The 23,934-nt window shown below is 28.5% G+C and overlaps 1 protein-coding gene across 1 annotated transcript in view; it reads left to right on the top strand.

Annotated features, from left to right (window-relative positions):
• The first annotated feature begins 125 nt into the window (after window positions 1-125).
• LOC111041894 (high affinity cAMP-specific 3',5'-cyclic phosphodiesterase 7A-like) overlaps window positions 126-23,934 on the top strand; it is a 119,522-nt gene continuing 95,713 nt past the window's right edge. Inside the window, exons 1-2 of the mRNA XM_022326341.1 lie at window positions 126-465; window positions 625-743. Coding sequence (XP_022182033.1) covers window positions 630-743 — 114 coding nt within the window. The 5' untranslated portion in view covers window positions 126-465; window positions 625-629. The remainder of the gene's footprint in view (window positions 466-624; window positions 744-23,934) is intronic.

Genomic DNA, 23,934 nt, shown 5'->3' with positions numbered 1-23,934 from the left:
CAGTGGGGCCAGGCAAACCGGACGCGTAATTCCCATCAGTTGAAGTCTCAATCCGTGATAGTAGCAGAGCGGAACGTGCAACGGGCCACCTGTCCTGATAGCGATAATGTTATTCAAAATAATAAATAATAATATTATTTAAAATGTTGCACTTGGTACATACCTATTAAACAGTAATGTGAATTGCTGCTAGCAACTACCTAACGTTATTATTATTTGTTACGTTCTAAGTTTGTAATACCTACTGTTTCCGGGTGATTTTGTTTTTTTTGTTGTTGTTTGGTTTCAGTCTTTTCACTTCCCGCTAGAACATTCAAAAATCTATACTACGTTCGGAAACTTTGGTTAAAAATAATAAATATTATATTGTTACCAACAAAATCAAACGTGGCGAAAATCAATGACATTTAAAAGTTGAAATCGGATCAGAGTCTTGTTTCTGAGTATAACATAATATAGAACAAGGTATGTTGTTTTGTTATAAATAGTGCCTAATTCGATATTTGTTTTCCCTGCAATACTGCCTCATATATAAAACTAAATATAACTAACAGATATTTGTTATGAGTTTGTTGTATGTTTAAATAAATCAAACAAACAATTAACATTTTCACTTTCATATAGGACCAATGCGTTTCATTAGAATGGTTCCCAAATTACCGTTAGACATAACGGTGCCTCAATATGCACTGCGCAGGCGAGGAGCTATATGCGTTTCAGCTATTGTACATGACTTATGCGAGGTAAGGACTTCATATTATTACAATTGGAATATGGATTAGTTTTGTTAATTTCTAAATTTATATTATAAAACCTACATAGCTGTGGATATATTTATTGAGGTCAACAGTTGGACTATTGTCATCTATTTAATATCAATATGTCTCTGATATAATGAACTGATTAAACATTTTTCCCAGCTAGTGTGAACTACCTACGTAATAACTTGTTTAACTACACTATTATGAGTTGTCAAGGAAATGTAATAACTAATAAATTATCATGGTCATCAGTTATCTACCTAAAACTAGTGGTATTATAATGACATTTATCATTTAGTAACAGTATCTCTACTGTATGTCTCCTTGCTATTATAATATTTAAAAGTATGAAATGTTATAATTGATTAAGTACTTATTACTAAAATTATCATTGGAATCAAAATTAAAGATTTTCATTATCTTATAAATTATTTGGGGAAACTTAATTAAGCAATACAATTCATTTAATCTAAATTATAGTACTCAATCTGAGCGATAGAGTTGGATTTATGTGACTGATTTTTCTAAATATAATTTTATTTATCTGGGAATTGATTAAAGTCAATAGGTCATGTATTGATTTAAAGTGAGTATTAAGATCATCTATTTATAGATAAGAAATATTTGATTTAAAAATAAAGTAAATTATAACATTATTGTATGTATTATTTTCCATTGTACATTTTTGTATGTTTATTAAATAGTTGCTTTCCTATAGTAAACTAGTCAAATATGAACTAGGTATCATTATTCCGAATCTTAGTTATGAAGTCAGGTAATATATAATATTATATTAATAAGAAGTACAATGTAACTGTCCATTGTGATAATTAACAGATGTATTGACCCACTCATTTCCCTGATAAATATTAGGTATAATCGAGGGTATAATATTGTGTAATATTTCAAACAATAATCTTTTAATTCAAAATTAATTGATAACTTTCCCAACATTATCACGGTTTTGGCATTGTGTATGTTGTGTGTAATTGTATATATTTGCGTCATCTATCTGAGTAAAAATATAGATTTTTGATATAAGAAATTGCTTCTGGTCATCGATAACAAACAATGAATTTAATCCTATCAACAAAAAAAAATAAAATCAACTAAAAATATGTATAGTGTAACCCTCGAGTATACCAACATTTAAAAAAAATGTTAAATTGTCAAAAATACGTTTTTTAATGAATTGGTAAAAATTTAAAGATGAAAAATGACGAAATATTAGTTAATTAAATTTTTTGTACCTTGATAAAACAAAATATTGTACGTTTTTATTTCCGAAAAAAGTAAAATGGTTTTATAAAGCTCACACTTAAAATCTACAATAGTTATTATTGTATTCATCATTATGGCAGTAAAGCTTCCATTTAACGAAATTTTGTGTTTGACAAATTATTTTAGATAACCAAATTAAACCAAATATGTTTAATTTTATTTAATGAATTTATCTATGATATGAATCTTTTGTTGTTGCCCATGAGGCTTTGTAATTTTGAAGTTTCACTTTATTTGATTATCAATATAATATATTATAAACCTAGTCTACGAGTTAATGCCATTTTATATCAAAGTAGAAAGTATCAAAGTATCACGTTTTTATATTCATAAATCAAAATACAAACATAAAGAAACCGGAGAAGCCCTGCTTAGACCTAGTAGGTGTCGAGTGTACCTCGGATTTGAGTAGGTAACTGTAAAGTATATTATGTTAAATGATAACTTCAATGGTAAGTCGTAGTACCTATCTAGGATGAAAAACGATTCTGAACGGACACCGATTGTAAGCCTACATTTTATTATGTATTTATATTACAATTACCTATTTTTTTTTCTATTAGTAATTCACGATGGGTTGGAACTAATTTTTGTCTAAAATAAATCGCATATAAACACAATTATTTCATATAATATTTATGAGTTAGTGTAGCCTATTGCATTTTATATCAAAGTAGTAGGTATTATAGTATTTCATTTTATATTCATAATACAATATAAATAAGAAAGCTTTTGGAGAAGCTCCGCTTAGACCTATAGTAGGTGTCAAGCTTACCTCGTCATTGAGTAAGTGCCTATTTTTTTCGATATTTTTAAATTGTTATAAATAACAAAAAGCTAACTTATAACTTAAGAAGAAACTTGTAAAAAAATATACATTCTGTTCAGACTCTAAAATGTTATGACTTATGAGTTATTTACTTCTATTATTACGCCTCTGCAGTCTGCGTGTATAATACTTACTATGTATTATTTATTATTATATGGTTATTTTTTACTCTTTGGTTCACATACACTCATATTATGCATTATATTTGCACATGCTACAAGTTTTGTAAGTAGAAAATCAATTAATTTACCTATACCTTATCCTTTTATTGTAGTCTCTTTATTTATTTAAAAAACATATGTATATTATTTAATTTATACATCTATATATAATAAAAAATTAAAAGCTGTTCATTTAACTATTTTTTTTAAATGTTTGTAGTATTCCAAATGAGTTTAAAAAAATAAAAAAAAATATGGAAAATTCGGAAAAAATTGAAAGGGTTTTCAATACGATTTGTGTTTAAGTATAAATGCTTGTCACTTGTCATTGATTGCATAATATTTTAATTTAGTAATATTAGAAAATTAGTAGAAATGATTTTTTTCTGTATAGAATTTAAATGGTTGTCATAGATTATAATTATTATAATATAATATAATTGACGGGATATAATAATTTAAACTTAACCCAATTTTGATATTTGGTCACTATATTGTCAACCCTCGATGGTTTATTCTAAGTTAATTGACTCAAAAATCACTCGACCGTTTTCAATAAAAAGTTATAAGTTATAACTATAAATTCTTTGAGACTTAGAGAGTGTTTATAGTTTATTTTTTCAATCCCTACACTGACTCACACTTACACCGACTTTAGTTAAATGGTAACTCACACATGAGTTTTTTTCAGATAACGAAAAAAGAATATTTGTTGTTGTTTATTTATAGGATTGTCCCATGCATTGGTTACATATTATATTAGTAGATGTTATTATATAATTATTTCAAATATAGTATGTACATTTTCTTACAAATATTTATTATAATATTCATTAAACAAATCTGGTACGAGGAACGCCTGATGTTAATAGGTAGGTACAGCTAGTATTTTATATTAATGTGTCTTTTGATAGTTGTAATTTCGTCTTTGGTCGTTGTAAATTGATTACAAAAATCGGAAATTTAGAAATCTTAATTAATAATTGCATATGTAACACCATTATTATACAAGCTATAAATTTAATCTATAATTATAATGAAATAAATACTTAGGACACATCAAATAATACAATTTAAATACAATATTGATTATATATTATACAATAAAGAATATAGTACTTATGAGTAATTGTTATAGATAATACTAAAACCGTAATGGCGTGAAATATATTCTACTGATCGGGAAATACATGTATATACATATTTGAATAATTCAATAAATTTTACTGAAATTTAAGTTCGTTGGTATTTTTGTTGAAAATTGCAATTTTATTAATTTATGAATGAAAATTTAGCGTAAGTAAAATACATTTTACAACACAACGTTAACAATTTGATAAATGAATAAATGTAGTACAACTTGCAATTATTATGTATTCTGGGATGTATTCCGATTTTGTGTAAACAGTTTTTATTTTAGTCGCGTTTTTAAGCGTTATTTTATTGCAAAGGGATAAATATGAAGTAGTAGAAACAAAATATTGAAATGTTCTTGGTGAAAAATATGTAGATTCATATTACTTAAAGAGAGAGAAGAACAATATTTATATTTCTAATAAGATGCAAAATGCTATATGTCAGAATTCAAAAAGTGGAAATGGAATGCGAAATGTCTTTCACTCTTTCACCTTTTTCATCATTCCTCGTTTACTTTTTGCATTGTAGATTCAATATTATTTGGTGTGTTGGTTTCAAGTGTACCTATCATACTTGTACTGTTTGGATTTTATTTAATATTTCATTGTTATAATGTTACATTTTTTATAAAATTTAAATTAATTTAATGTTCTGTGAAAAACATTGAAAATAATAATACTTGTACAAGAATAATATGCAAGAATAAAATCACGACATAATATTTTTATACTTTTAATTTTCATTTTGGATAGGTATAATAAATTGTATTTATTTATGGTACTAAAAAACCTATAATGTTTAGTTTATACATTTGTTATAGGTTTATAGCGTTATGTCTTTATGCAGTTGTTAGTTTACACTTAATAGCACACATTAGGTATAATGTTAAACTTATTTCCGCATCCTAAATAATTTGAGCTACCTCGTTAATTTCGAGTAAGAGTTAAATTTGTATGTATATATTACTATTAGTTTCTGGGTTTATTGAATTTATATACGTATTTAAGTGTGTTATTATTTCTGATGAATCTGGGTTAATTCATAGGTCAACGTTGTCTTAACTTGTAACTATTATCGGCGTGTTGTAGAGCCAATATCGAATTGTATAAATGAGGCCTATTTCGTAATATACTAATATATTAAATAAGTGTATTATACCTATGTCTTTAATTTTTTTGAAATTACATTTCTTGCATTCATATTATGCGAATATATTTTGTAATATTTTTACTCAATTATAATCGTAATAAAATATAAATATTAGCTGATGAGATACAGCAACTTTTATTGTGTAATTATTTTTAATTCTTAAGTAGTGATGGTTAATAATTTATTGTTCTACATCGGAGCGATATACTTTGGTGTCGCGCCAACGTTTCTGTATAGTTGGATGTATGTGTTGAATGGTTTTACTACTTTTACTGGACATGATAATACTACCAATATAATAATTTATAGATGGCGTATACATTTATACATGCATTATATTATATATTATTAATTATTTTTATATTGCCTACCTATAAATAGTGTGATTCCGTTAATATTCTAAATATTCAATTGTTACCTACTTATTGTCTGCCTTAATCGTTTAGGTATACTATATATTAAATATTTAATAATTTTATGTATTTAATATTTATAGTGAATAATAAACTTATTGGGCAATTCATAAAGTGTATATTTTTACATAAACTGTTCTTCAGATTTAAATTTTTTTTAACCATGATAGTATTGAAAGAAATTGAAAGATTTCTATATAAAGATTCTATAATACTTTATAAACGATAAATCTCCATAAACAGATTATAAATGTATGTATATAAAGTACTTTATATAACGCTGTAAGAATTGAATTTTTATTTGGAGTCAAAACAAAAATTATGTAGGTACATATAGTTTATACTTTATATATGTATAACTATATAAGTATGTCAGTTATATTTCAATTATATATATATACTATAGTATACTATGGTATTAAGGATCCAATTATTTTTATTTCATTCATATACCTACCATATATGTTCGTATTTGATAATAATTTATAGTTAGGCTTTTTGAGCAATAATTTAGGTAGTACAATGTTTGGTTTTTTTTAGTTACAATACTTAGGAACAAAACTAAAACTTGTTTGAACTGAATTCTTATCAAGTTTCTATTAGCCAATTGTATTTTATTCTAAGTGAAAAGTTTTATTATAATGTAACTCTTGTGTGCATTTAATTTATAATTTAATTTATACTTATATTTACACCTCGAAGGACGCAAAACATTATAACCGTAATCATTGTATTACCTATATAAAATATTATATTTCTCTTTAGTAGATTTTATTAATCATTTCTTAATACTGTTATTCTGTTTATATGTGTATATATAATATATATATTATATATATGAGGAATGATTACCCGTAACCGAGGGTGTTACTTAAATAACAAATAACAATTCATACATAGTTCATATGAGTTAGTTTATCATGATGAAAAGTTTGCTATGTATAGTAGATTTGTTTTGTTTTTGTTTGTTTCTCTCGAAGTGTGGCAATAAGACGCTCTTATTACATCCAAAACTATCTAGCTGAGGATCCTTAAGAAATCGTATAAAGAAAATGTTCTGTAGCGTCTATCAAATGATTATTTAATATTTTCATTTAGGCCGTTGTATGTACTTTTAATTAAACCCTTTCAACCGGGATGTCAACATTTTGGAAACGCGGTGCGTGATTCTGTCATGTTGCATGTAAAACAAATATATAAAACTATAATTGATATTGCGGCGTTTTACAATTTAGTTAAAATGTAGACGCATGCGATTAAAAAAAAAACTATGATAATGCATACACTTAAATTTTTGTAACTTAAATATATTATAACAATTTAATTCATATAGTTTTAAAAGGACTTAATCGTTTATTTTTCTTTTAACATAAATTCTAGTAACATTAAATAAATATCCATACTTTTTGATCTTTGTATAAAAACAATTTTAATTAATTTAACCGTTTTGAAATCAAAATGAATCTCGGAATTTTATGTTGATTCACAAAACTCGTTAAGTTGGTTCGATTATATAACGACTGTTTTTATTTAAAATTATTATGCTGATATTATTTTAAAACTCAGCATGTGCTCCCCGTCCTTCATACTTTTTTTTGTGAAAATAACTAAAGAACGGTTTTTTTCTTTGTACTAACTTGGAGAATGTTTATTGTAAAATAAATGATTTAATATAACGTTGAGGTGAAGAAAAATTGTGTAGTGGTTACTGCAGTAACTAGTAGTGTAATGAGTTTTTAAAAATCAATATATTAACGTGAAGATGTTTGTATTGTTTTTTTACGTACTTTAAAAATTGATCGTCCATAAACATTTTTTGAAAAAAATTTCCATGATTTAATTATAAGCTATAGGTTTATTTATTTATAAGTATAATAATTATCAAATAGTCGTTTTTCATTTGATCTATTATTATAGCTTGTATAATGTTTATAGTAATTAGTAACTACTATTGTTACCTATATATGCTAGAGAGTAGAGAAACTATACCATATAAGTATATAAATTAACTAGGTAGAAATTATAATTATAAGTGCTTGAAATTCATTATTGTAGTAGGTACCTAGTAGGTACATACATTTTTTGGGCGCTATTTAAATATCTACATAAACAACAATGTGATATCTGTTTTTATTATAATTTATATAAATGAGTCAAGGTATAATAAAAATAAAGTATATGAGTATACCTATTCATTGAATTTGGTTACTGTTATGTTAAATTTGAATTTAATTATAAATCATTACGTATGAAAACTAACTCTTGAGTGGAGACTGTAGGTCAGCCTGTTATATTGATAAGTAGGTATATTGTATTATATATTTATGTTGGTACTATTATATAGTAATTTATTTTACTATTAGTAAATAGCTGTTTGAATACATTTTTACCGAAAACATCTAATTTATATGTATAAATTGTATAATATTAACTATTAAAATCCTAGTAATGTAATATAATATTATTGTAACTGTTATCAACTTTTGAGTCAATACTGACATACCGTAGAACGGCGAATAGGTCTTTAAATAGCTGATAGCTTCAAATTAATCTTATTATTTCTTTGCGTATAGGATATGACTGCCCAAGTAACTGTTAAATGATTCAAGTTTTTACAGTCAATATTTTTTGGATAGTAATAATTAAATAAAGAACTGACTTAGAGTGAATTTTCATCATACGTTTGAGTAATCCAATATCGTCAACATTTGGACTTATTTATACCCATAAAAAGTAACTGTCTCTTAAGCTTAACTGTATTTCTAATTTCTAGCCAATAAACTTATGAGTAATCTTGAATCAAATTTTCAAACCTTAAGTGATAAAATTAAAAATCTTATGAATTTTTAACTAAGTACAAATAATTTATAAGTGTCCGTGTTTTTAAGTTAGTTTTAAGTTATGAAGCTTACCCTCACTGAACCTTTTTTGTATTGTAATATTTGTAACTTATACATCAAAAGTCCTAGATATATGTTTGTATAACGTGTAAGTTTATAATGTTTACAAGCGTAAAGTGACGCATGATACTACTGATACGAGTGACAGTACTCACTGATTAAAGTTAAAGTATTCCGATATATTTTGTTACGTTTATAAAAACAAAATGTATAGTCATTTTTAAATTATAAGGCTGTTTTACAAAGTACGCTTAGCGTCACAATGGCTTATTAATTAGTGTTGGAATGTGACGTTTTGGGTTCTCGTAGGTAATTAATTTTTGGGAGAACAGCACTTGTCAGTGTTTAGCCATGCTTTACTTATACTTCATTCAATGACGAAAACCCTTGCATGAAAATGTGACATAGGTCCAATGTTTGATAATAATTAAAGCTAATTGTCACTCTATTCTACCCTAAGTGAAACATACATCATTATTTGGTATTGAAAAATGATAATGAATCTTATTACTTAAATATCATTTTTCATAAAATGTTAAATAGAATGTTATGTTTTGTAAAGAGTGGACGTTAAAATGTATGTTTCAATAGTTTTTCCTGCAGTATTCGTCTTTATGCAAGTTAAAGAAAAGATTAAATTAAATCTATTCTCTGGTTACGTGATTATGCTTATATGAATACGTATATCGATCTTTTAACTTTTTAATTTAAAATGCTCATTTTGAAACATTAGGTACTAGATTGATTATTTAAAATCTTAAATTTAAATTTTTTTGTCGTGATCATTGTAGGTTTTTTTTTGTTAGTATTTGATAAATAATAATAATGGTTTATAAAATAACTAATATATTTAATTTAAATAGATAAATTATTATAATTTGTTTAAGGGAAGTAATCTGTAATTTGTAGTCAATTAGGTGGTTAATAACTTAATTTGAATATTTTGTATTTTAAATGAGTTTGGTAGGTATCTTATAGGAAATAATTTCCTTTAACCATCACTTTATCGCCGTGTTATTACTTATTTACAATTTACATATTGTTAATAATTGGTTTGTAAATTTTAAAGTGTTTTGTAGTTAAAACTTAATATTTTGCCAAGGTTTTGTAAGGAATTGATAAATTTTGATTTACATTTTGACTATAGGTACCTATAACTAAAATCTAAATTGAAATTATTGTTTTAAGGATTAATATTTTACATTTTACTCATTGAAAGTAATGAAGTAATGAATCATTATAAATTAAATTAATAGCTAAAACTAAATTTTGTTCTATAATATGTTTACATATTATGGGTAATTATTATTTTAAATTTGGTATGAATGTGTTGCTCGTTTAATGAATTTTTATCTCTTAAAATGCAAAGAGTATGTCTTAGAAATTCACTCGTATTTTTATGGGAGTAACCTACAAATAGATACATTGTTTTAACTGAATATAAGTAAGCTGGATATAGGTATCTCATAAATTTGGCACTTACAACTTTTGTATTACTTTTAGTAGGTACCTTTAATGCATTTTTCTAAAAAAGCGTACACCACCTAGATTTACTCTAAAATAACCCAAAGACGTTCATACTCCTTTCGAAATGACAAACTTTATTAACTCTATTTAAGTTGATACTTTGTTAAGTATATTTAGTTAATACGTGTTTTCTTAAGTTAGTGTAGACTCGGGTTGCTTATACTTCTCTCCACTTAGCATGTGTGGGGATATTAAACTATGTTTAATCAACCAAATAGTTCAAATATATTACTTAACGTCTTAACAAGTAAAAAAAAAAAAATTTTAATTGTATTGAATTAGTACCTAAGTTCAAGAACTTAACTGTTCAGTACATGTAGAATTTTAATGTGTATATAGTATTTTAATATATTATGTTCCACATGTATTCGTTCTTTAAAAACCTACTGTATATCGTAGGTACTTATCAGGTTGGTCTCTAGATAGTTTTCAAGTGGGGGAGGGTGAACCTATGAGTTAAAATGTTGATCATTATTATTTTCTTGGCAATAAGATTAATTTTATACATTAAAAATTGTTATGGGGGGGGGGGGGGATAACCGGTAAGTACTCGCCTGGTTCCTTGATAGGTGACGAATTTCACATAAAAGAAATATATGATAATTTATTATTATTCTCTATACGTTGCGGTGTGTTAGATAACAATAATTTATTCAAAATATTGGCTACCGATGTTCTCGACGTCTGAACCTTGGAAACGGGTATTACCATACTTTAGGCGTATATAGTGAGTGTGTGACGTATATATGTAATAATAGACTCATTAAAACGGTTACATTACTTAGGTATACCATAAATATAGTGGTGATTGAAATGAGTGAATTACGTATGTACTTGATACCTATTGTGTGAAAAAAAATTAGTTGTGGGAGAACGTGCAGCGTGGCGTAAGAATAGAACGAGGCAGGACTTAACGCCGCAGAGTTCTATAGGTGAGGCGAGGACATTCATCCTCGTATACAAGTTGCAGACCATCAAAGGCATTCGTGGGTGGTGCGGAGCGCAGGTTGGGTCTTTTGCGACGGCGGTGGTGTCAAGTCCCGGCTGATCGATAAAGGCTGCGCACCAAATCATCACGAATAAGGCTGCTGACGCCGCCTCAGCCTCTGTTGTCGTCATCTCTTCCTAAATTTGTGATCATACAAGACATAGCTCTTGTCAAACGAAAAACCCACATACACTGATTCTCATTACACTCATTCTCCGTCGATTTTCAGTCGTTCGCAATAGCCACCGACTGTTCCTGTTTTCGTTGTCATCGTCCTAACCAACAAAATTTAAGCTTTTGTGATTTCTATCAACCGCCGACTTTGAATGCACTCCTATATACTGCCGTCACCGTCTCTGTGTTTTAGTCCTCCAGTCGTATATTAGTGGGTTTTACCAAACGAGCCTGAAACTTCTTATCCTTTATTTTCAAATCATAAATATATATATATATATATATATTCACGCACATACATACAGATACAGGTGTGTATCTTCTTATGTTTTTCATCCGTCTTTCTGTTCTATTTATACGCATGCGGTCGTCACCGCTAAACGCTGCCAATGACTGGAAACGTTCTGTAAAATAGTTGTTCAGTAACTGTTGGCTTTATACAATACGTTGATATATAAACGTATCAAAGATTTCAGACTATATTGCTGCATGCACGTACTTGATAGTCATATGTCATATGTGATTATTTTGGTACTCGTTTCTTATGTTATATTGACTCGTCGCTTGTTTGCTGTTGTTGAGGGTATAGTCGTCAAGAACGGTGAATAAGGAGATGTATTGAGTTGAATTATATATATTTTATAATACTGTTAAGCAATTACAAAAAGCTGTTTGTAGTTACCTATTGACCTATGCTCTTTATTGGTATACTAACTGACCCCGTGCACTTAGTTGCCCGTTAAAAATGCCAACTCTATATCTAAGTATGATTCAAACTTTGTGCATTTCATCATTTAATATTCTGTGAAATGGTGTTCAAAACTTAAAAATGTTCATCGGTCATGTTGAATCTCAAAATATTTGTAAACCACTTTAAAATGTGAATTTTAGAAAATGCTTTCTTAGTGCACACTAACATGGTGAAGTCTTAACCCATCATTGTTAAGGTGTTACGTTGATCAGTCAATGAGTCAGTCTGCACACGTTTGATTTTATTAGATTATGTCTGACCCGCCAGACGTTGATCGTGAGACAAGCTTGTGATTATGCTTGCAGTAATGCAGTTTATTATCATTTATCAGGTAGGTAATCCACTTGTGCTGAATTGTTGACTCCACAAAGTGCCTAACACAAAAGTTTCAAAGTTATACCAAGCTTATCGTTTTTAATTAATCTAACTGACAGTGGATCATATTATACAATAATGTGCCATCCGATTGCTTTTGATAAAGCTATATAACCTAACTTCGCCCAGGAAAAAAAATGATGAATTAATACATATAATACGACGTTATATAAATTGTTGTGTCTCGGTTTTGGTTTAACTACTGTAACTCAATTCATATTGTAATGCACGAGGATGTAATATGCTAGAAACCTTTGCGGAAGTGTTCTCGACAATTTCCCAAAGTTCCATCGCAATCGGATGTACACTCACATTTATATATACATATAGAAGATTACAAAGCTTATCCTTTAATCTTATCTTACACATGTATGATATGTACAATATTTTTGGTGCAATTTTGTTCATTATAACTTATAACTTAAAATTATCACATATATTTTATTAATAGTTTTTAAAAAAACAATTAATAATTAGATATATAATATACCTAGTCTAAGAAATGTTTAAATCATGATTCATTTTTTTTTCGTTTAGTTAGATACTACAAATTATATGTGATTTTTAATGAATATGGTTATTGGTTTTTATTATTTCATTGTATAATACAAAATAATAATAGTTATTACATTTATAATAATTAATACATCAAATATGTAAAATAATTTAAATATTTAATTATTATACATTATTATGTATATTATTATTATTAATTCGATAATATTTATATTTATTTATAGTAATAATATGTACTAAGTAATTTGGAAATAATATTTGATATGCGTCATAATAATAGTAATTTATTTGATAATAATTAACTAAACATTTCACTAACCAGTATTTTATATTAATTATTTGAGAACTACTTATGATATGATATACCGCAGTTGAAAAATAAACCAATTTGCGTCCTGAGCGATGTTTTAATTCGAAATGCAATTTGAGGGTACTGTTTATATATTTAAATAAAGGCATAGGTTGCTATTATAAACGTATATATACGTGGTATGTACACTATTTTATTTATTATTATGTTTGTTGATTCGTCGTATATCATTATGCGAATAGCGTTATCTATCATTACAGACCTAGTACCTTATATAACATAATCCGTAAGTCATTTTACATATTCTTAATTAATTACTTTGCTTATCTCAGAGGTTAGAGCTTATCCGAATTCAAAAATGAAAACGAGGTAAGGGAAAGCAAATTACAGTAATTTATTAAGAACCAGATAGCGCCCTACGTACAAAATATTCATTTAGAGAAAATCTAACTATGGTCTATACTATGAACGTTTAAATGATTAAGGATTTAATTATGACAACCAAATATTAGACCCATGAGATATTGGATTTATTTTCATTATATGCTGCACATTTCTAAACAATTCTAAATGTCTGTTGATATAAAAAAACAGTGTATTAAATTATTATTTACCTACCTCTATAACCAAACTTATTGAAAACCAGTATACTGGTGTGGATGGAAACTCATTTGGAGAAATTCTAACGTACTTAACTGTAGCCTATTCTAAAATCTGAATACCCCTGTTTCTAGACCCTGGACAGTCTCTAACATGTCAAGAATGGATAACATTTAATCGATTACGCACAGGGCATGGCCTCTGGATAGATGCTCTATAATGAATGGAAAATGAAGTGATTGGTCATATCGTGATTGCGGCCATCCAATACAGTCCATCTCCCATATTATAAGCAACTTTCAACGGATATTGGGAGAACCGCACTAACAATGTGGTCAACTGGATAAGGACACTCGACATCCTACTATAGGCACTTAGACACTTAAACTATATCTGAAAATACAGGAAAGTTACCTTTAGTATTAACTTTTAATTTTTTTTAACATTATAATATGAATTATAATATTGGTAACTGCATCTACTTTGTTACGCTTGTACAATAGAATACCATACGATACTAATAATAATATAAGGCATTTATTATTTTAACATTTATTTGTAAATATCTATGTAAATATAATGCATATAGACTCGGCCAACGATAACAACCTAAAGTATACATTTTATGATTTTACTTCGTATCTTTGGATTTTTTTTTAACCTGTTTCATTTAATTTTCTTCATAGTTATTTTAGCCCGATAAAGCCACCGAAATTCCTATACTCTACCAGCTGCTAGTTCTATAAGAAACAATGTGTTTCAATGACGTATAAATATTTCCATAGAATCAATAAAGCTTATCTGTAAGAGAGTAAATATTGTAATTAGTAATTACTTGGCTGTTATACAAATTATCCTCAGCGTTTTCTTATATCTAACAAGTAACAGGTCCATCCAGTGTTCTATTCGAAAATGATCATTTTTTTAATTTTCAATCAACTTGGATTTAATACCTTCATTGATTGTTGTCTTTAGTATGATAAAATCAGATTTTATATTATGTAGAACTTAAAAGTTATACATTTTTATCTGATGGATCATATAACATCACCTTTTTTTTCAAACATTTTTTTACTTTAAAAAGTAAAATATTTATACTAATAATTCTTAGTTAGTCTATTTATAAGTAAATTTTTATGAAATATATTATTTTTGACTAAATGTACGACTACAATTGAAATAATCATTATTTTGTGCATGGTACATAACACAATATGTGTTTGGGAACAAAGAACAATATGCGTTTTAATGACCGAGGTTTCCGAAACACATGTTTAATTAATATATTCTTACTCCGTGATATTTTATTAAATAGTATTAAAGTACTTTGATGTGTAATATATTTATACTCCGACCCAAAAATAGGTTTGTACTACAATACGTGCATTACATCCAAGGAAAGTCTTAATTTGAAGTTTAGTTAAACTTGCACAAAGGAGTTAGGGTGCAAAGGGAAACCGATATTTTGGTATAACTGAAAACATAATTTCGTATTATTTTCAGTTGTGTATGGATTTGTTGCTGCGTCTCGCCTATTTGCTTTGAAAGTCCCTTAAATAAACATACCAAACTTCAGTTTATTTATCGTTTTTGATGCTTTAGAATGATACTAATATAGTCAACTGAAATTCATGGTAGGTATATTCATTATATGGTAGTAGATACAGTTTATTATATTGTATATATAATACGTACGGTAGGTACATTATATATTAAAATTTATAAGGTATTAAAGTAAATATTGTATTTATTGACCAAAACATATTGTTTATTCGTCAATATGGCTTTATTGATAGTATGGGTTATTCAAATGTGCTAAATCTCACACTGGAGGCTATTTAATCAGCCATAAACGACTATTATTATCATAATCATACAGATTTTACATAAATGCGGATTAATCAGTGCGATATGTGTATGTGTTTGTAGGTGTTCGATAGATTTACATCTTTCAAAATGTTCTGGTTTTGGACTATAATTGACATTTCAAAAAATCATTAATTATTTAAGGGGGGATGAGGTACATAACATTTTAATCTCTTAAAATCTTTTTGTAATCATAGAATTTTGAGGAATAAATTATATAGAAAAAAAAATAATAGTAACTATATGTTTGTTCTCTACTATGTATTTTTGAGATTTCCAACTATACATATACATTTATTCATTTTGTAATTTTTTAAATTTTTAATTCTCATTATGGTTCGGGCAAACTACATCCTCAAAAACTGTACATATAAAATAGTGTCTTTATTTTATGAAATATTTATTAATAACAAAACGATTTCTAAAACACCAATGTATTTTATATGTATTTTAATAAATTCAATGGGATGTCATGTCATATATATAGTACCTATTTAATTTGTAGTTGTCAACCGTAAAAAACGTTTCACCGTGTTTTTACTTCGTATTGTTAATATCGTAACACCGAATACCTACGTAAAAAATTGTTTATTTTTTTTCATATTAGTATTTTTATTTGACTGTAAAAGTTTATTTGTTTACTGTCATTTTAGTTGTTGGAGTATCGAAGCAACACGGTAAAGGTAATAATAACGACATCAATATTTCACCTATGAAAACTGTATAAGTAAAATCAAACTTTGCTTTAAAAGAGATTGGTAGTTATCTCCTTGTTTGAATAACCATTTCATCGTTTTTGAAATAATTTTTATACCTAGCTAATATATTATATTAAATTCGTGTATTTGTTTAGGATTGTATGCTGTGCTTGATGTGTGAGTAGTTAAACTAGTAACCTAATGTTACATCTAGATACACTGTAATATTAAACTGGGTTATTTTAAAACAATTTTTACATTGAGTTTATTGCATTTTAATTCAGATTAATTTTAAAACTTCGTAAAAACACTTTTTTGCCGTGTATTAACAATTTTTTTTAAAATAAATATATCGTTGTTTAAAATTTTTTTTATTGTAGGTACTGCGTTTTAATATATTCTATTACTCAATTTTTATACTTCAAGTGTTGATTGTACACGTAATATGTCGTTCCTATTCTTGAGATTTGAGGCTTTATGCATTAAGTATTAACTTACAAGTAGGTATAAATACGTATACCTATATACTTTCTGCTAACACATTTTTAAAGGTTTAAAAAATATTTCTCGTACATTATTTGTCTATTTAAAACTTTCTAATGGAAGGTTGTAAAATTAACACTGTTATATGCTTTTTAAGAAGAAACAAAATAGTTAATTATTTAAAGTTTAAACAGTAAGTTTTCTTTTAACGAATTGGTTTTTAAATGTTTGAAGAAAAAGCTTTAGTTTTCTACAAACATTTAGATTTTTAAATTTGAATGTATGAATATAATTTACAATATGTAATTATGTAAGTCTGCACTTACATATTTTACTTTAATAAATTTCTTATAGATTTGAGTATAAGTTAATCTTAATATGTCAGAAAATGGAGATTTGGAGATATTTCACGTTTTTATATAAAAAGACTTATGTTTAACACATTTGTTAGGTTTGTGTGTTTAAACTTTTGACTGTATACTTACCTGTATTTGTACCTTTTAAATTAATAATTTCTGATCCTGTATTTATAATTTATATTAATTTCCAAGAAATAACAACCTCAACCTCTTTAGAATTAAAATATCTTGGCTATATTTACGCTTCATAAAAGACTGACTTAATATGCTCATTTGAAATAAAAAAGAAATATTCTCAACTGCTAATGACATTTACTTTGCCCAGTGTTAAAATTGCTCACATTTCTCATAATTTAGCTCTAACTTTATAATTTATCATGTACATATACTTATTTAAAGTTTATCATTTTGTTCATCAAATTGTATATATTTTTTTTTAATTTTAATTTTATTGTCTCGTACACATCTACTGGTTTTATATTAAAATATGATTAAACAGCAACTTGTTTTCATTTAGATGAACAGGTTTCAGATTTCCAGTCGTATGTATGTGAAGTCTCTATTCCTTTCCGCTTGAGAAGTCTCCCTTTTTTTGCCAATTCGCAATCCGCATACACTGTTTTTCATTCTATTATTGTAGTATACATATTATAGTCTTTATATTACTCAGTAAAGTTTCATATTTTATTAATATTGAATGTATATTGGATGAACAATCGTTAGCCTTGGCGTAAAAGTGTGCATTGTATACAAACATAAGAATTGTGCATAACCTCGAAGCAAATGTAATGGATAATTATAATTATTCGGACATAATATGTATTCGTGTGTGTTTGCGTTGCTGTACCTATATGTGTACCTAATTTAATGAAACACTGAAGACTGAACTATAGGATATTTTTTTTTTTAAAGAGCTTTAATTTAAAAAATATATATTACAACACTTGCATTATAATAGTGATAATAATAATAACATAATAAAAGAACATATATAATAATACATTAATACCTAAAACAATTAAAAATAAAGTAGCATAATTGTTAAAAAAAATAACGAAAATGTTATTAATTTAGAATGAGAAGCTAGGAATTGAAGGTATTGTTCGTAAATTAAATTAAAGAGGAAATTACAGGAGAATCGAGAATTTAAAAGATATAGGACATTTTATTGTGGGGTACTTTTTACTGGAATTGATAATGTCGACTCTAATTAAAAACAACATTCAAAACATTCGAGGTTCATCCGATATTTCAAGAGGTATATTTAAATATTTCTTATTATACCTATATATAATATATATATATGTATGTAATATGTATGTATGTATGTATTTTTATTGGAAATGAGAAATAAAAATGGTGGATTTAATTTAGGTGTATTTTAGCCTTTAGGGTACCTACTTATTAATAGTTCTTTTTTCCATTTTGTAAAAATTGTAGTCATCACCATATACAATAATATATATAATATATTATGTACTATTGTACACAAAAAGTGGTTAAAATATAAAATTTAATATCATAAATACTTACTAACTTTATATTAGTGATTTGATGTGTTTAGGTGATATGACAATTTTATTAATCTCCAATATAATTAACTGTGATTTCTCCTTGGTAATCTACAACCTTCTGATGCTCAAATATTTTGAGTTATAGTTTTTATGTTTTGATCGTTATTGTATATACCCATTTATACCTAAATATCTAATTTTCGTAGTTAGAGTACGTAGTTATTAACACTTCTTGTGTCTCCAAGTATAATGAAGAAAATATTTGTGAACTATTTATAGGTATGATAAATTATTAGTTAAGAGATAACGACTGTTGGTAAATTCCTTATTTGGTCATATTAGGCCTAATTATATGGTAGATACGTAATTATATTATATATTTTATAAAATAAATGTAGTAATTACTGTATACAAATATTATTCCAACTAAAAATTAATAATACCTATTAACATTTTTCTGTGCTATTAAGGATATAATTTTCCTTAAATACAACTTTCCTTAAATATAATTCGGTGAGTTTGGTATATAATAGCGCAGTGTAGTTTCAAAATTAAAATATATAATTCATTGTGCAACTTTATTTGTCCGTTTTTCTGTTTTAGCTTTATTGAAATACGGTATCCAGGTATATATGCACTCAGGAGTTTTATCGTATACTGCAATAATACTTAATTCGTATGAAATTCGTTAGCTTATTCCATTTCGGGTATTTTACTTGCAATTGATTAATACCTCGACAAGTCATTCATTTTGAAATTTTTTTAAGTGTATAGCATAAAATATCAACAATTTTTAAAACGAATACGTATATTTTATATCAAGTCTGGTGAGTCGTGATATGAATCGATAGACTTAGACTGTTTTTTGTATGCCAGTAGTTACACTAACTCTATTCCAATACTATTTCTATTTGTTATGTTAATGTATGGGTTTTAATTTGATTTTCTTAAAATAATTCCTGGGTTAATAAAAATACAAACAAAGTTTATTTTATTAATATTTAAAAAGTTATAAGCAGTCGTACTGATATATTATTTACATACCCACATGGTTTGTAACTTTTAGATTATTATTGGAAATTGTTGTAATATCAAATATTTATATATATTTTTTTTTATTGTACTTATAAGCATCGGAAATTAGCATTTTGTAGGGGGGGGGGGGTCACGGTTGGTTTAAGAATATGTGAGTATGTTTTACGTTATATGTTTTGCAGACATTTTAATATTGTATTATATGAAGATTTTGTATATTTAATTTTTTTTAATAGTTTAATAAAACTTTTGTCTTTACATAAAAAAAGTAAAAAAATAAATAGCTTTACGCATTTAATAAATATACTCTACTTAAGTATATAATTTAGCATTTAATATTTATTAATATTTATAAAAATACTATAGAAACTCAATTTGTTAGTTATTAATCACCGTAACAATTAAAAATTGACAGAGAGCCAAAAATCGATACACGATTGCCAAGTTCAATGATCATTTTGCTCATGTTTTTTTTTTATATTCCAATTAATACTATTTTATTAAATATGCTTATAAAGTAATGTCTTGAAATAAATATTAAAAATATTAATTGAGAAGTTTTGTGCATTTAAATCTTCTTGACATGTACTCGTATAAAGTATGTTTAATAACTGTCTACTTGTTACCAAACACACGTAAGGCACCTCATTTTACGTATTAGAGATGAACTTTTTAAAATACGATCATTTTTTACATCATATGAAATTTAAAATATTTTTTTATATTTGTTTTAATATTTTGTTATTTAATTAAAATAATTATACAACTTTACTTACATTGTATAGTTTATACTTTGTTTCTTATGAGAATATAAAATATTTATAAAATATAGCATGATGATATAATGTGCCATGGATTAATGTCGGGATGCTACATATATATGAGTACAGGGTAGGTATAAACCTGTATAATATACGTGTAAAGCTTTTATTGATTGAAAAATTGCGATGCCAGAGTGGCCAATTTGAATACATTAAATATTTAAATATTCATTCAATAATTTTATTGAAAAAATGACCATCATTCATATTTTCTGCTATTCTATAATATCTATGATTCCTAGGTTATTGGTTAATGTTTCTTAATTTCTAAGACTTATAATATTATTTCGTATTATTGGCCCGTCTTTTATTGAGTAGAAAAATTGGTTACATAGAAGAAACAACTGTTACTTATTATAATTTAATTTAGTTACCACGAGCCAGAAAGTCCCTTTGAAAAATTTCATTCTCTTCGACTTATTATTCACAAGTGCAAATGGGTATTTTTTTTTTATAGGTTGGCTCTGGGACCACTTATCCCATCGTCAAGTGGTTATTTAATTTATTAAGCAGGATACGGAACAGGTTGAATTTAAGGAATACCTAAACGGTTAAAGATATTAGCTCATGAAGATAGGTATTACACTAAATCCACGATGATAAAAACGAGGACATGACTTCTTATCGGTTGTGATCAATAATGATTCCAACTGAGGACAAATATGTATATGCCTACATCGATTGTATCACCTATCAATATATAGTATTAATCATATTATACAAAGATGTAAACAAACGGCCTCAATTTGTTTTCACTTCACGACTGCAAAAATATAGTAGCCTCAATCTGTGAGATCCCATCAATGTTTTTATAGGCTATGACTAAAACCAAAATACACCAAGCGCTGTATCTTGTACGTCGTCGTGTATAGTGTATACAATATACATCCTACTCCGGCATGTCCGTGAACCGACCATATTTTATAATTGTTTCTTTTCGAGAGGCGAAATCGAGTAATACAGTGAGTATATTGGATTTTCAAGCGCATGTATATTGTATATACGTTCAGGCCTTCGGGGCGATGGCGTTGGCCGTGGATTGCACATAGTACCCTTTAAATAGGTAAGTTTATGATGTATAAATTATAGATGGCATCCACAGTATTTTTCGACCCCATCTTTAGTTAAATCCTCTCTAAAATAAGACAAGTAATATTAATAAAAAATATAATGTTCCTATATTTTTATTAGTTTACTTTTATACCATGCATAATATTAATGTAACATAGTAATAATTGCAATAATAATAATGACAACAATAATATATTAACATAAAAATGGATAATATGTTATAATTGTTCATTATTTAACATATTATATTGTATTATCTACTTATCTACTTGTGAATTATTTAATTATATAGTATCTAACATAATGTACATCAACATTTGAAGACATTTATTGTTCTGTTAATAGTTGAATTAACGTTTTTAATCGATGTTGGGTTAACCGACAACAATTTTGTTTGGTTTTCAAATGAAGGGAAATTAAAATACTGAAATACCACATCCTGTTTTATCAATCATTTAAATCGTTTGGAGTATTTAATTTAAAATAAAATGTTCGAATTTATCATTTTTTTTTTTTTTTTTTTACATCATATTTTGGTAACTTGTACGGAGCGTTTACTGCATACATATTTAATAGGTTTTTAGGGCATATAATTGTCGGCGGCAGTGATTAACAGTAATAGCGTGTGTATGCTAACACCGATGATATTTTGAAAATCTGAGCCCGGCCTACAGTAGTCGTATGTATGTATGTATGTATGTATGTGTGTGTGTGTGTGTGTGTGTGTGTGTGTGTGTGTGTGTGTGTGTGTGTGTTCGTCTGCACGTCACGCGTTCGCCTTGTATTAATACTTATTGTACAAATGTAATTTATAATATTACTGATACCGAATAATTCAGTTAACTGTCCGTAATATTATATTGTGTGTATAAGCGCATTACTTATTAGACCGTCCGAGTTGAGGCCTACACTGAGAATTGTCTACACTGCGACACACTGGTCGAACTGTCGCGAAAAGCACACGCGGTACACGCATTTGCGCGCGAACCCCGCCTCGTCGACACCGCCGGCACCGCGCGTGCACATCGCCGGCCGGCGCGCGCGCTTGTCCCGCACATACTCACGTGTCCGGTTTCGCGTAGAACACGTGACAGCCCGCGACCACCCACACGCACACATACTACGCGACGACGGTGCGCTCTTCCGATCGTCGCGAACACCCTACAAACGATCGTGGCGGCGGCGGCGGCGGTTGTCTCGCTGCGAATTACGTCAGACCGTCGTCTCGCCCGCCCCGTTTCCCGTGTGTTCTGGTCGCGCGGCGTCGAGGAGGTTGCAGGAGAGAATCGTTAGCGTGTGGGTTCCGGTGTGTTCGTCGAGTTTTGCGATATGGCGGGAGGAGGGGGTGGGGATGTTGGGGAGCGGTCGAGTTTGAAGGGTCGGGAAGGCGCTGGCGCGCTCGCAAGTGGCGTGTATATGTGACCCGGACGTGGCGGCAAGAGGGGCGTGGGTGGGTGCCCGTGCTGCGATGGGGTGCCTGCGTGGAGGGGATGTGCTCCGGCGGAATCGATAATGCGTTGGCGGAGCGGCTGCATGCGGCGGCGGCGGCGACGGCGGTGGTACGCCAACAGTGCATTAACCTCACTCCGCGCAAAGCTCGCGGACGGGGGTGTAAGGGGTCCGCGACCCGACGGCGGCGGCGGCGGCGATGAACTGGGTCACCCGCGCCGTGCGTGTGTGTACACTCTAATATTATGTATTTATACGTACATGGTACGCACACCGACATCGTTATAATAATATTGCAGCAATCGGCATTTGATTTCGTTTTGACTTCACAGATTATAGGTCTGCGATTATCATGTCGTGGGAAGGTAGGTGGTAATGTTTATATTATGTCTGATATGATAAGACGTATTATTCATGGATGCGCGGTCTCCTGACCGACGAGTGTTACGTAATAAAATTATTTTTACGATATTCAGTCGACCGCGACAAGAGTGCAGTACCTGTGTACACACGAAACGGCGTAAACGAGAAAACCGTTCGCATATTTCGAGTGATTTCCTACCCATATTATAATATTATATTATAATGCACGCGGGTACGCCGTATACGGTGGTGGGTTAGGACGCGTGTAGTACGCGCACACGTATACAATAGCGGCGTCGGCGGTGTGGATGGATGGGGGGGGGGGGAAAGTCGTGTTCGGTGACCTATTTAGAAGCGCATGCGATCGGTTACCGCCGCTCGGCCCTTTCCCTCCCCCCCCCCC

The sequence above is a fragment of the Myzus persicae genome, unplaced genomic scaffold (genome assembly GCF_001856785.1).
Source record: "Myzus persicae strain clone G006 unplaced genomic scaffold, MPER_G0061.0, whole genome shotgun sequence".
Taxonomy (NCBI): domain Eukaryota; kingdom Metazoa; phylum Arthropoda; class Insecta; order Hemiptera; family Aphididae; genus Myzus; species Myzus persicae.
The sequence above is the reverse complement of the archived record's forward strand: the minus strand, read 5'-3'. Positions and strand labels throughout refer to the sequence as shown.